Source organism: Cannabis sativa, chromosome 2 (assembly GCF_029168945.1).
Source record: "Cannabis sativa cultivar Pink pepper isolate KNU-18-1 chromosome 2, ASM2916894v1, whole genome shotgun sequence".
NCBI classification, from domain to species: domain Eukaryota; kingdom Viridiplantae; phylum Streptophyta; class Magnoliopsida; order Rosales; family Cannabaceae; genus Cannabis; species Cannabis sativa.
The window spans coordinates 1,972,916-1,986,300 of NC_083602.1; the positions used below are offsets into that span (position 1 = coordinate 1,972,916).

The 13,385-nt window shown below is 28.0% G+C and overlaps 1 protein-coding gene across 3 annotated transcripts; it reads right to left on the minus strand.

Annotated features, from left to right (window-relative positions):
- Window positions 1-2,667: 2,667 nt before the first annotated feature.
- LOC115720903 (uncharacterized) lies at window positions 2,668-7,062 on the minus strand. 3 transcript variants are annotated; one of them, XM_061109816.1, is made up of 6 exons: window positions 6,863-7,021; window positions 6,633-6,778; window positions 6,272-6,510; window positions 4,148-5,398; window positions 3,984-4,045; window positions 2,668-3,544 (listed from the first exon to the last, which is right to left on the minus strand). In XM_061109816.1, exons 2-6 carry the CDS (start codon window positions 6,685-6,687, stop codon window positions 3,190-3,192), a joined length of 1,962 nt encoding a protein of 653 aa, XP_060965799.1. In that variant the 5' UTR covers window positions 6,688-6,778; window positions 6,863-7,021; the 3' UTR covers window positions 2,668-3,189. The 3 variants fall into 3 exon arrangements, with proteins under 3 accessions (XP_060965799.1, XP_030505967.2, XP_060965798.1); XM_030650107.2 differs by having other exon boundaries at window positions 6,272-6,778; window positions 6,863-7,062; XM_061109815.1 differs by having other exon boundaries at window positions 2,749-3,541; window positions 6,272-6,778; window positions 6,863-7,062.
- Window positions 7,063-13,385: the final 6,323 nt, after the last annotated feature.

Here is a 13,385-nt window from a genome sequence, read left to right on the forward strand (position 1 = left end):
AAAGTAACAAGGCAAAGTTCTACAATGAAATAATTTTGGGGGGAAAATTCTCTACTAATTCTATATAAATGGGTTCTTGTAAAATTTCTCGTGTTAGAGAATCTCACATTGATAATGTGTTGAAACTTAATACAATATTAAGCTACATTCTAACACCTCAACCCATCTCCAATGAGGAATATAAAATATTATGGAGCACTACACACCAATTTCCCATGTTATGAGGCCCTAGTAACCATTCTCCTAATGAAATTCAGGATCTATTTATTTGGATATAAAAATTGTTAGAGAGTCTCATATTGCTAATGTATAGAAAGATAATAGAATATAAAATTTATGAACTATTTATTTCATTATCAATTTAGTTTTGAGATGAAACCTAACCTACGCATATTACTAACAAAAACCTTGGAAGTGAGTTTTGGAAACCTAGCTAGTTAGGTCGCAATGAGTATTATTAATTAGTTACCTACTCGAGTATTTGGATAGTCATGTGATAATATACTAGAATGGAATAAGCGCCTTCCATTCTCAACGATATACATTGAAGATTTTCTTTTGTTGCTCATCTGTAAGCTAATTAATCGAAATATGTAGAGACAATTAACAAAACATTGAAAAAATTCCTTGAAAAAGAGGCTTAGAGCAAGTTAAAGGTCAATAATCCAATAAATTGTCAAAATTGTCAAGTGCATTAACTTTAAAATAGGCTAGGCAACCCATCAATATTCATTAATCTTCTAATTAATTAATTAATTCAAGCATAGCTAGCTATTTCATGTCGTAACACAAACAAACTAGTTAATGTTCTCTAACTTCGTTTTTCAAGAGAGAAGAAATAATTAATAATTATAGTAATAAAGGAGAATGGATATAATTATAAGTTAAGTTATACTTAAATTCATAACTAATAACTAAGCTTGATTTTTAATCTCTCCAATATTTTTTTTAAGTAAGATCTTATCATTTATATATAGATATCATTAAAGAAAAAAGTCACAATAACACACACAATATAAATATAAATAATATTGGAGTGTAAAATTGTATCATCATTCATGTGTAATAATAATAGTAGGGAGATTCTTTGGTGCAAAATTGCTATTATTATAGAGTGTTGTTTGTTGGATTAAAATTCTATATATGGGCGCATATATGTGCGTAAAGGATAATGCTATTGTGATACAAAATTAAGAGAAAAGATAAAATGAATTAGTGGTGATTAGCACATTGTTATGTGTTAATATCGGTTTAAATAAGTATTGGGTTCTATATACTTTAATATAATAATTTTTAGGAAGTATAACTAGCCAATCGCAATGAGATATATTTAGAGGTGTTAGGCACCACTGATGCCCAGTAGCAGTGCTCATTAAGTAGCTATGTTATAACTATTAAAGAGTGTTTGATTGGCAAGGAAATAATGTGTAGATATTATAAGTTAATTTATAATCTAATGACAAACTAAATTATTATTAATTTTATAAATAAGTAGTGATTTTTAAAAAATATTAGGATTTTTGTATTTTCTTTTTTCATCAAAGAAATATATAAGAAAAAAGTGTATTCTTGAAAAATCAAAACTTTTCGAGCAATCACCATTGATCCACTCTCATATTTTTTTCTTCTTTAATTTAACAGAAGTTATATAAATGAATTAAGATTTTTTACATTACAACACTTTTAGTAACATGATTAAATTTTCGGATTATGTATATTGCTTGAGTGTTTTATATATTTTAAGATTGTTTTTTATATTTTTGGCACTGAGAAAAATTACGATTTTTTTCTTTTTATGTGATGTATAGTATAGTTAGTTATAAATTTAAAATTTTCCAGTTTTTGAAAAATTATGGATAATTTATGATAGGCAAAACAAAATTTAAATAATAAGTTACACAGGAGCACACCAAATTAATTATAATAATTCAGAGATAAAAAATAAAAAATAAAAAATCATTCTTTCATATTACTATACTTTCTTATTGTTTTGGTTTGTTAATTTTCATTTTCTCTTTGTTAATTAATAACCTTCAACCAAAGGAAAGGAGTGTCTAGCTTAGTTACAAAGAGCATTTTAACATTTAGTTCCTTAAACAAAAGAATATTATTATTGGACACTAATGGTGTCTAGCACCACCTAAAAGTGGTACTTTACAATTGGTTAGTGATATTTTTTAAAAATTATTACTTTAAGTTATATGGAACTCAATACTTAATTATACTAGTAATAATATAACACTGAGAAATAATGTGCTAGACATATTACTCATGTGTGTAAAAAAATGTAATTTAAGTATGCATAGCATATTACTCTTTTAATTTTAAATTTATATATTTGTATTATACATATAAATAATTGTTATAAACTCCGTAGTTATTTAATGTTTATTGTATAGTTTATGTTGTTATATAATATCTTGTAATATTTGAAGGGATCTCATTTCATTTCTCTTGCTAACCTAACTACATTATCTGTATTTTCTATCTTGGTAAACATTTTGTGTAATGACCGGAAGTCTAACTTTTTATCTATGCACGAACTATTTTCTTTCAAAAAAAAAAAAAAAAAAGCGAAAGGTGTAGCCCACCCACTAGCAAAATCTATTACTAGTCCTTGAAGGGTTAAAATTTAGACAGATACTTGTCCCCAAATCTTATGTACTCTTTTGATTAATGCACAACTTTCTTTTTTTCACGTATATGTGAATTTGATAAAGCTATAAACAACTGTTGTGTGCCTTTTAATGAACATTAATCCATTGTTTTCTCCTCACTTTGTGATCTTTATTCTTTTAACCTTTAATTCCATTTACAACCCAAATTACCATAACTAAAAGTTGTTTCTTGATTATCTACAAGGACAAAGAAAATGAGCCCACGTAACCGACCGACCGCCTACAGGATCGGTCTGAAATGCTTCCCCATACATTGATTTGTAACTGGAATTTATCAGCATCAAGCTATGTCAACTATATGCATACACAACTGCTTCTTAGCTAGGAGTTCAGTTCGTCTACCCGAGTTGGGTAGCACAAATGGTAAGGCATGTAGTTTTACTCCCACGATGTCTGAGGTTCGAGTCCTTCTTTGGTACCTACATAGTAATTGCTATAGTTTCCCAATCCCCAAATAATATAGGGTTAGGAGGGAATCCTAGTCTCAAGAATAACATTACTGAGTTTTGAACTAAGCTTTACCTCCTCCTGCCATGAATTTCCAAGTTTTTTTCTTTTTCTTCCACCTTAGAACTGCCATTTTATCTGTTTTCCACTTTCGATATTTCGATCGATTCTTCAACCAGTGGGGATAATCCTTGCCCTCCTTACATTCGATGAAGTCTAACAAATCATCACACTCGTGTGTGTTTCTGGGGTTTTCTACCACACATTGTAAGAAGATTTTTCCAGTGCAGGACTGCTCTGTTTCCTCCTCGGTACCAACATTCGACTCTGTCCTGGACTTTCGGATGGAGGTATTCTGTGTAGCTTCGGCTTTCTCATCTTCTGATCTTAAATGGGAAAATGAAGAAGATTCTGTACTGCTAGATATGAAAAAGACATAAGAACGGTTTAGTTTTAAAGATTAGCTATCTTAAAAATAGTAAACTTCACAAACAATCAATCAGATGAGATTAATCCTAAACCAACACCTATATTGTTTTGAGTAAATGGTGAAAATAAACATTCAAAAATGTCACTATGAAAAAGAGGAATAGGTTAAAAAAAATTATCTAAAAATAGCTTTTTTAACAACTCAATACACAAGGTAAGGCATACACTACATCCTACTTGTGATTTATTTTCTCCCCAAATAACTACATAAGCTACAGGTAAAGGCATAAATGTAAAAAGGTTCACTGAACAAAAGATAAGAATCCAAATTTGAGTTGCTTATGCATTTTTATGAAACAATATGAAATGTTTTTACATCACATAAATTTTCCAAGAAAATAGAAGATATGTATTAACAGAAACATATACCTCAAGTATGTTGATTTTGTCTTCTGAATATTTGAAACAATCTTTCTACTTAATCGAGGAATCTGCAACATTTATGTTGATGTAAGAAATTTGGTTTAAAACACACACACGCATTGAAGCAAGAAGAGAAAAATGGCGACACGAAAAAAAATATGTGATAGTACCTTACTAACTTTGTCAGGAGGCGCTTCAGATGAAATGGTTTCTGCGCCATAAACGAGCAATATTCTCAAAGCATCTAAACTACCATCTTCGAAAGCATAGAGGTTCATCAGTGTCATAATCATGGATACACAATTCTTCACTAAGAAATCAATACCACTAGCAAAACATAATGATAACAAGCCCTGAAAATGCATAAGTATCCACTTGCTACTCTTATGCGTGACGAGGCCAGCTTTCATCAAGTTAAACATTTTCTTCTGATTTGGTAAAGATGCATTGAAATGTTGAAAACAGCCAATAACATCCACAATGAAATCATATTCCTTGCATGATGAGGCATTTGCTAAGGTTTTCAAACTACCCGAATTAGCATCATGCCTTAAACACCAAATAACTGCTGACATTGAATTACTCATTAACTTTAGTAAAGCAGCCAGAAGATACACATCTTGTGGACTTGTTTCCTTCTTTCCAAATAATACTGCATCACCCGAAATGTCTGAAAACGATCCAATTATTATAGCACTGGAAATTGACAAAATATCATCTTTACAAGATTCATCAACAACCTGTTCACCATTGTTTATGTATGCAATGGCCTCAGCCATAAGCTCAGAAGTTTCTTTACAGAACATATTGCAAACATGTGAGTTCCATGAAGAATCTAATTTAACGCCAAGATCATCTATTTTCGCGCTTGTGGACTCTTGAATATAACATTCAAAAGAAGATTGAAAGCTTCTGCCAAACATAGGAGAATCTGCATAAGAACCTTTATAACCGATTGGATGACCATCCATAAGCAGATTGGTCATATATCCAGTGTACAAGATGACAGACATTTCAAATGCTGTTAGGTAACAGGTCATAAGTTTAAGATTAGGTCTAAAACTCTCTGAAGAACTTTCTATAGCAATTGCTTCAGAAACCAATAAAATCACATGTGCCTGGAATATTTTTGGCCCCGAAAGTACGATTGGATTAAGTAGTGATATGGCTGCAGTCAGGCTTAGCTCAGGATGTCTAAAGTCTTTGCCCCATCTGCCACATAATCTTTTGGGGAAAGTCTCAAATGCTTGTTCATCTGAAAGTGATAAGATAAAATGAACAGAAATCACCTCCAATACACTTCCACTATAACCATGAACAAAATGGGACCTAAAAAGCACCCTGCTTGAGCTAGATGCAGAATCAACACGCATAAGATATTCTCTCAAAAGTCTATGTAGCAAAAGTTCATCTGCAAATACCTAAAGAATATGTGACCAAATTAAGTTCTGCATGGATGATAGAGCTTCTACTTATCCTAATTGCAAATAAGGTATGGAAAGAAATGAAGAATGTGATACAAACAATGCAATCAAATTTTAAACAGACTGATCTATAGTTTCCTGCCGCATGATAACTCAAGGGTAACTCATATCTCCCAATAGTGTCAAGAACAAACAAAGCATAGCAAGCATAGACATTAAAATAGCTAACACAAGATGAGGCAAAGGAAACAACATTGACAGATGTAATAAACAACGGTAAGGCCTGACCCTACAATATTTGGAGACCAATAATCTAAGCAATAACCTTTGACCTTGAATGGAGCAAACCACATGCCAATGACTGAATATTTGAGATTGAATAAATAGGATTTTTACCAAATTATCCTCTTTGGTTGCATTTGGATCATATTTTAATATAATTTATTGATGTGGTATAATTACAGTATGAAGACCTACTTAACTAATCAAGCTAGCTGGAACCAAGTATAATGATCTTACCATTCAAACAATAACTCTAAAATTAACCAAATATAACGTCTCAGATTTTATAGTTAGAGTACTATCATTGCAATTATTTTTTACCTGAATTCTCAAATTACAGTCAATCAGATCTTACATCAGAAAGTCGTTTGCAAAAATGATCGAAATGCAACCGAAGTATCAAATTTGTAATTATTTCTAAGGTTTGAGGTGAAATTTTTACAAAATAATATTAATTCAAGGGCAAAATCTCTAACATAATTCAAAAAACTTCCTTGATTCAAACATAATTCAAAGAACAGTTGTAAAGATAGAATGGTTGATCTCTAATCTAATCACATGTAGAAGGTTTGGTCTTTCAGACATTACCTCAAGCACTTGGGATAAAAATGGACGCCATGGATCAGAAGGTTCCAAAATCGATAAAGAAGCAGCAAAATCTTCAGAAACAGAAGTTGAACAAGCAGAATCACTGTAAGAACATTCACGAGAAACAAACTTCTCAAAAGTAAAAGAAGTTTTCTTCTTCTCATTTCCCCCATTTGTAACCAAACAAATCAATCTACCAAGTACAGAAAGTAAAACTTGGGCTTTCTCAAGCAATCCATCTGAATCAAGCAAAGTCAAAATCACAAGACAACATCTCAAGACAAGTGTGAGTTCATCAACACGAAACCTAGAATTATCTGATCGATTCACATCACACAGATCACTAAAAAACACTTCGAACCTAGAATCAAGTTCCGTGAACAAAATTTCAGCCAATTGATTAAACCCGCTACCATCTAGCTCAGTATCAGAACCTCGAATTGGTTCGTTTAAGGAAAAATGAACCAGAAGACAGTACAATTTTTTCAAAAATGGCGGATTGAAACCCTGAAATTCGCACAGAAGAAATAGAATCGGAAAATTGAAGAGTTTGAATCAATCAATCAAGCAACCAAAAAAAAAAGTATGTACCTTTGAAGATTGAAACGCAGAAATTAGGGATTGTAAAGCGTTAGAGTGAGAAGGGAACAAGCGTGTGGTGGTGAAGGTGTCGTTGGAAGCCATTGTTGTTGGTTTGGAAGAAAAACCCCCAAAACCCTCGTCGTTGTTGGAGCGGGAAACTCAGGTAAGGTCGCTCTTACATTGTTAGGTTTGATTTTTTTTATTTCTTTTTCTCAAAAATACCATTTTATATTTTTGTTTATAGAAATACCATTTTGATATTAAATTATGTGAAATTTGTTTCTTTTGGAGGAAATTTTATTGAGAAAATTACAATAAGATTTTTTTTTTTTTTTTTTTTTTTGAGAAAGAGCATTCATTACAAAAATAAAAAGTTAGACCTCATGGTTATTATAAATAATATCTGTTGGGAAAGTTGGCACATCAACCATATCAGTTAAGTTTTAGGCAAAAACTCACTTAGTTACATTTTGAGCCTCAAAATTACTAAGTCTAGAAGGCAAAATTACAACTCAACACATGTCTAGAGAGTCTATTACAATTCAAAACATAATTATCAATGGTCCAGACGAAAACTTTCATTTGCAAAGCCTTAATAATTATCTTGGAGTCGCTTTCAATAATTACAAAATTGTGTTTCCTCTTCACTGTTGTCTCATCAGATGGCAAGCTACAACTTCACCACTAAGAACATTAGAGAAAACGAGCCTGTCGGAAACAACCCACAAAACAGTTCTTAAGTTATCCTCAGCCAGAGCCACAACACTCTACGTATTTTTATAATTATTTTCCAAATTTTGTATTTTTAGTATATTTTCCAAAATCTTAAAGCATTTTTTTTTTTAAAAAAAAATCTAAAATTAAAATATCAAGTATTATATTAGAAATGATCAAAATAGAGTTTAAATTGTGAATTTGGTTGTAGATTAGAAGTTGTGTTGGCCTAATTAATCATTGTGGAGACAAAGGGAGTTGTTGTAAATATGGGTGTTGCATATTGTTGCCATTTGAATTGGTTGTGATTTTGTAGTATGCATTTTCCTAAGTGCCATACATGAAATATAGAGGAAGTTGCATTGTATATCCACTTTACTTTATTTGTTTTAATTTTTACCTTCATTTCCATATTCTTTGAGATATACCCACTTTTATAGATGATGTACCTATTATACCCCTTTTATAAATGTAAATCGTGTGCTACACTTCAGTGGAAGGTAACAATATATTAGACAACTCACTCATAAAAGTGGGTAGATTTTAATGAAATAAAATATAAGATTATTTTTGATTAATGGATATAAAAAAGAGATATTTCTCAACTTATCCCTAAAATATATTTTAAATGATGATATCATGATTTATTATACATTAGCTTGGATTTAAGGAGGTTGTTGTGCCCGTTTAATCTAGGGCCGACTCAAAAATAGGGCAAGCTGCACTGGATTGTCGTTTAAAGTTTTTCATATGTCTTCTAATTCAAAATTTTGTTTAGGAAACAAATACTATTATTTTTTACTAATATAAAAGTGTCATATTGGTATATGATAATCCTTCACTATTTTACCCTTAAAGGTAAAATATAAAATAGAATTACATATTTGTGTTTTAAGTTATGTACGTAATTTCCATATGAAAAGAAAAAGAATCTTGATGATTATACAATTTTATTATTATTTGACTATTATATAAGATAGAACTCTCCCGATCATATTTGTTTTCTCTTATAATTTGTTTTTTTTTATGGCTGAATTAATTTTATTTTCATTAAATTATACTATCGATTTAGAAAATCAATATATATTATACTTTTATAATCCGACATACTCATAAATAACATTTAGGATCATCTTTACACAAATACATTAATTCACTATGTATGTATATATGTCAAATTCTCACACTAGCTAACATATTTACACATTGTATTGAAAATTTTTTATTTTTATGGTTTAAAATATAAATTTGTAAAAATATGATTTTTTTTCATTATTTATCAAAACTTTTTAGAAAAAAATTAAAAAATATGAAGAAAAAAAAAAAAAAACAGCATAAGGTACTTGGTTAGCTTCTTATGGTAATTGATTACCTATTTAGTTACCATAAGAGTAACCGGTTATCGTTACCTAATTTTTTTTTTATTTTTTAACTTTTGATTTAATTTTCCTACAAAATATAATCTTTTTGAAAAAAAAATATATATATTTACACAAAAACTATAAAACTCATAAAATTTATAATTTTCTTTTTTTAATTTAGTTTAGCACTTAATGAGAATACTTTTAAGCTAGTAGCTTATATAATTTATTAATAAAAACTCAAATTTCAAAATATTTTGAGGCATAGATGGTCAAATAACAACTCTATTTATCTTGATATTGATCCAACTCCCAATAACTATCTTTTTTCTTTTTTCACCCCCTAAAGATTGTTACCCCATATATACCCTAATTTTATGACTTTTAATAATCTATCACTTTGCACGTTAAAAGAGAGGCACGCTTGCATGGATTACATTCTTTTTTTTAAGAAAAAATAAATATATTTATGGAATAGATAACATTCTTATCTCATTATTATTATTAGGCTAATTAAGATTTTTGTCTATGGAATTTTGACATGTATCAAATCATGTCCCTTAAACTTTGAAGACTATTAAAAAAATTTCCTGAATTATTGAAATTATTAGATTTAAAGACTTTTGTCTAATTTTAGTAAGAAAAGTCTAATATGGATGAAAGTTCAAGAGCATAATTTGCCACATGTCAAAGTTCGAAAGGCATAATTTGCTAGATATGAAAATTCGGAGAACATAGTTTAGTACATGTACAATCACTGAATTAGTAAAATTGAATGAAATTAGAAAAAATTTCTTAAATCCAACAATTTCAATAGTTCAAGAAAAAAATTTAACGGCTAAAAAAATTCAAACAAAAAAAATCTTAATTAACATTATTATTATATTATATAAATGAAAAAGAATTGAATATATATAAATAATAAATAAAGTGAAAGCTTTCATTATTATTCGTATGGTCTTCTAAAAAGACCACAAAAGCTTTATGTTATTAGCTTTTTGTACAATAATTGTAACCATCTCGATCGATTACATATACATACATTGAGATTGACCCCAAAAGTAACATATATATGATATGAAATCATTTTTTTTTTGTTTCAAAAAATATATAATAGTATCAATTAAGTAATTGATAGAATTATTTCAAATATGAGATAAAATTCAATTAAAAAATAAAAAATAAATAAAATTCAATTATTTCAAATATATACAATAACAAAAACTTATGGAATTGTTGACTCTTTAATTATTTTATCTCTCTATTTTGATCTTTCTTTTAGAAACCCTAATTAGAATTTTTTTACTATTCTTAATCTTGTATGGAAAAGAATGCACTACTGTATGCTACAATATTCTAAATTTATTGATTCAATTTAGAATATCATTACTTACAATAACTATAAACCCTAAAATTTAAAGTATGTTGGCATATTTTTATTTAAAAATACAACTCGTTTCAATTGCTTATCACGAGTATAAAAAAAAATAGTTACTAGTGCAAAATATTTTAATCTTATTTTTACTTTTATAAATTATTTAAAATTTTCTAAAAATTTACAAATAATAAATAATTACAACATACACAATTATAAAAATATAAATTGGACTTGAAACATTTATTAAATATCAAAACAGATATAAAAATGTACCAAAACAGTTAGTTTAAAGGGTGTGTACTACTATAAAACTATCCAACATTATTCAAGCTCTAGCTCCACAAGTGAAATTTATATTTATATATATTTAAATTAGCAAAATACCCCTTATGTGCCATAAACTGAAAAAGAAAAAAAAACACTAGAGTAATAACATTTTTAGGACACGGCCTACCAATTGGTCATATTTATATAAAAAAATATTAAAAGATATTAGTGATGTGACTTATCATATTGTTATTGGTATAATTAAGTACTATTGAGTCTCATATAATTTAAAATAATAATTTTTAGAGAATATCATTAACCGATCGTAGAGTGTCACCTATACGTGGTACTGGGCACCACTGATGCCTAATAACAATGCTCTATTTTTCATATTACTCAAAATCTAACTTTTGAACTCTTATGTTACTTCCCAAGAGAATTTAATTGCATGATATATATGGAGAAATGCTGAAAGGTACTAATTTAGTATCATTCAAGGCATTATATTATTATTGGTACAATTAAATATTAAGTCCCACTTAATTTAATATAATATAACTTTTATAAAATTATTAACTGAGAAATTTAGACAACACTAAAATATGCGAGTATTCAAATATCATTTGAATACCTAATAATAAATAAGCGAGTAGTCATTTAGAATAGTGAGTACTTGAAGAATATAATGTATATAATATAAGCGAGTATGTAAATAATATAGAACAAATACTAAAAGAAAATATAGTAGTTCAACAGGGCTCGGCCTACCTAATCCACTGTTGAAAGAGATCTCTTGTTTGGTTTCTTTATTCAGATCAGCTCAGCCCCTTTAAATGGAGGAAAAATCTCCTACTTATAGGTAGTAGGTAGCAGTTACAATAGTTCGATCATAATGAGACCGTTGACAATAATTGACACATTAATTGTATTGATTATAGCAGTTATAAAATAAATGTAACGTTTTTAACGATTGCTCTTTGAATGCTCGTCCGTTAGTTTTCGTTGAGTGTTTGTGCTTTTTTCTGTTGATATTGCAGTTTCATTAAATATGTGAGGTATCCCTTTCTTGATACAACAAGATCTCTTTTAGTTAATATTGTGAGGTCTTTTTGATACTGCGAGTCTTATTTTACATGATATTGCAAGCCATTTTCGATACCACGAGTTCTATAGTAAAGTCCTTTTTGCAAGAAAGGGAAAATTTATCTCAATAACAAATATCATTAACAATTTGCAAAGTGTTATTTTGTAGTGATGCTAAACACCACTTGTATCTAGTAATAATATTCATATATATGGTATATAAATTATATTTAATGTTAAAAGATTTCAGTGGTGCTTAACATTCTCTTAAATATTATATCGTTGTTAATGTAATTAAATATAAAATCATATATGAATTAATAAAATAACTTTTAAAAAATATTATTAATTAATTGTAAGATATTATCTTTAAGTAATGCTAAACCGTAAATATTATTAGTGCTCAATAACAATACTGATAAATCATTGACTTGCCACCTAACTAAGTAGTAATGCTCTATTATTGATGAGCTCTAGTAGTAGTGTTTAGATTTGTGACCTAATAACAATAAAGAAATAAGTACAAGCTCTAATGAGGATAAGATTTCATTGTAGCTTCCAATTACAAGACTATCACATTAAATGTAGTCAAAAAAAATATAGTTAGTACTTCCCATGAGTTAATTAGTTCTTTCAATAACATAAATATTTATCATCACACTTGTTTTGTCTCGAACTAGCAGACACACCTATTCAAAGTTCCAAATCCATCCATTAATTCTCAACACAATTATTAATACTTTTTCTAAATAAATTTAACTAAAATAATTATATATGTACAATATATAACAAACATATCTTAATTATTCAAACCATTTATGTAGTAGATTCATATCTTCTAAAAGAGAATCATAATCTACTTCTTTAATATATAATTTTATAAACGACAAAAACACATGTACAACACTCAAAATTATATTATATGGAAGTGGCCCTTCCACCATTTATAATTTTTCATTTCAATAATAATAGTAAAAAAAAAAAAACAAATACATAAATAATAAGAAACATTTAATTAGTAATTCTTAGCATTTTATATATGTACTTAGCATTAATTTGATAGTTTTATTTTAAAATAAAATAAACAATTTGAAGTGATGAAACTTGTCACTATTACATGCTAGATTGCTAATTAAATATGGTTAAATGTGTTGATTAAAGGAATATTCCGTATATTAATTTTACTATTAATAATAATCTCAAAAGTTGAATTAATTATTAATCATTAATTATGATACGTCTATTTAAAATATGCACTAAAATACAGTAACATCGACAATATTTTTTAGCTAATCAATTAAGGCATGAGCTACAATTTAAAAAAGTATTTATGTCTAGTTTTCAATTTTACATATATTCATGTAATGTTCTTTAATTTAAATATGTACTAAATTAATTAGGATGGTTCTCATATATAAGTGGATTAGACTTATACTTAAGACTCATATTTTTCAGAGATCTAAAATAAAAATAAATTTTTTTTATTAAACTTTTATTTTAATAAAATTATTTACTATATAAACAATAAATATTTATATCTTAATTATTTAAAAAATATAATATATTATATAATATTATGAGTTCGAATCTCATAATATTTTTTTAATAATTTTATATATAATTTAATTTGATGGATGCCAAATTTTGTAAAACAAAAGCCTTAAATAAAACACAAAGTACCACTAAATGTGAATTGTAGATGCCATGTAAAATTTGAGTTCACCACAAA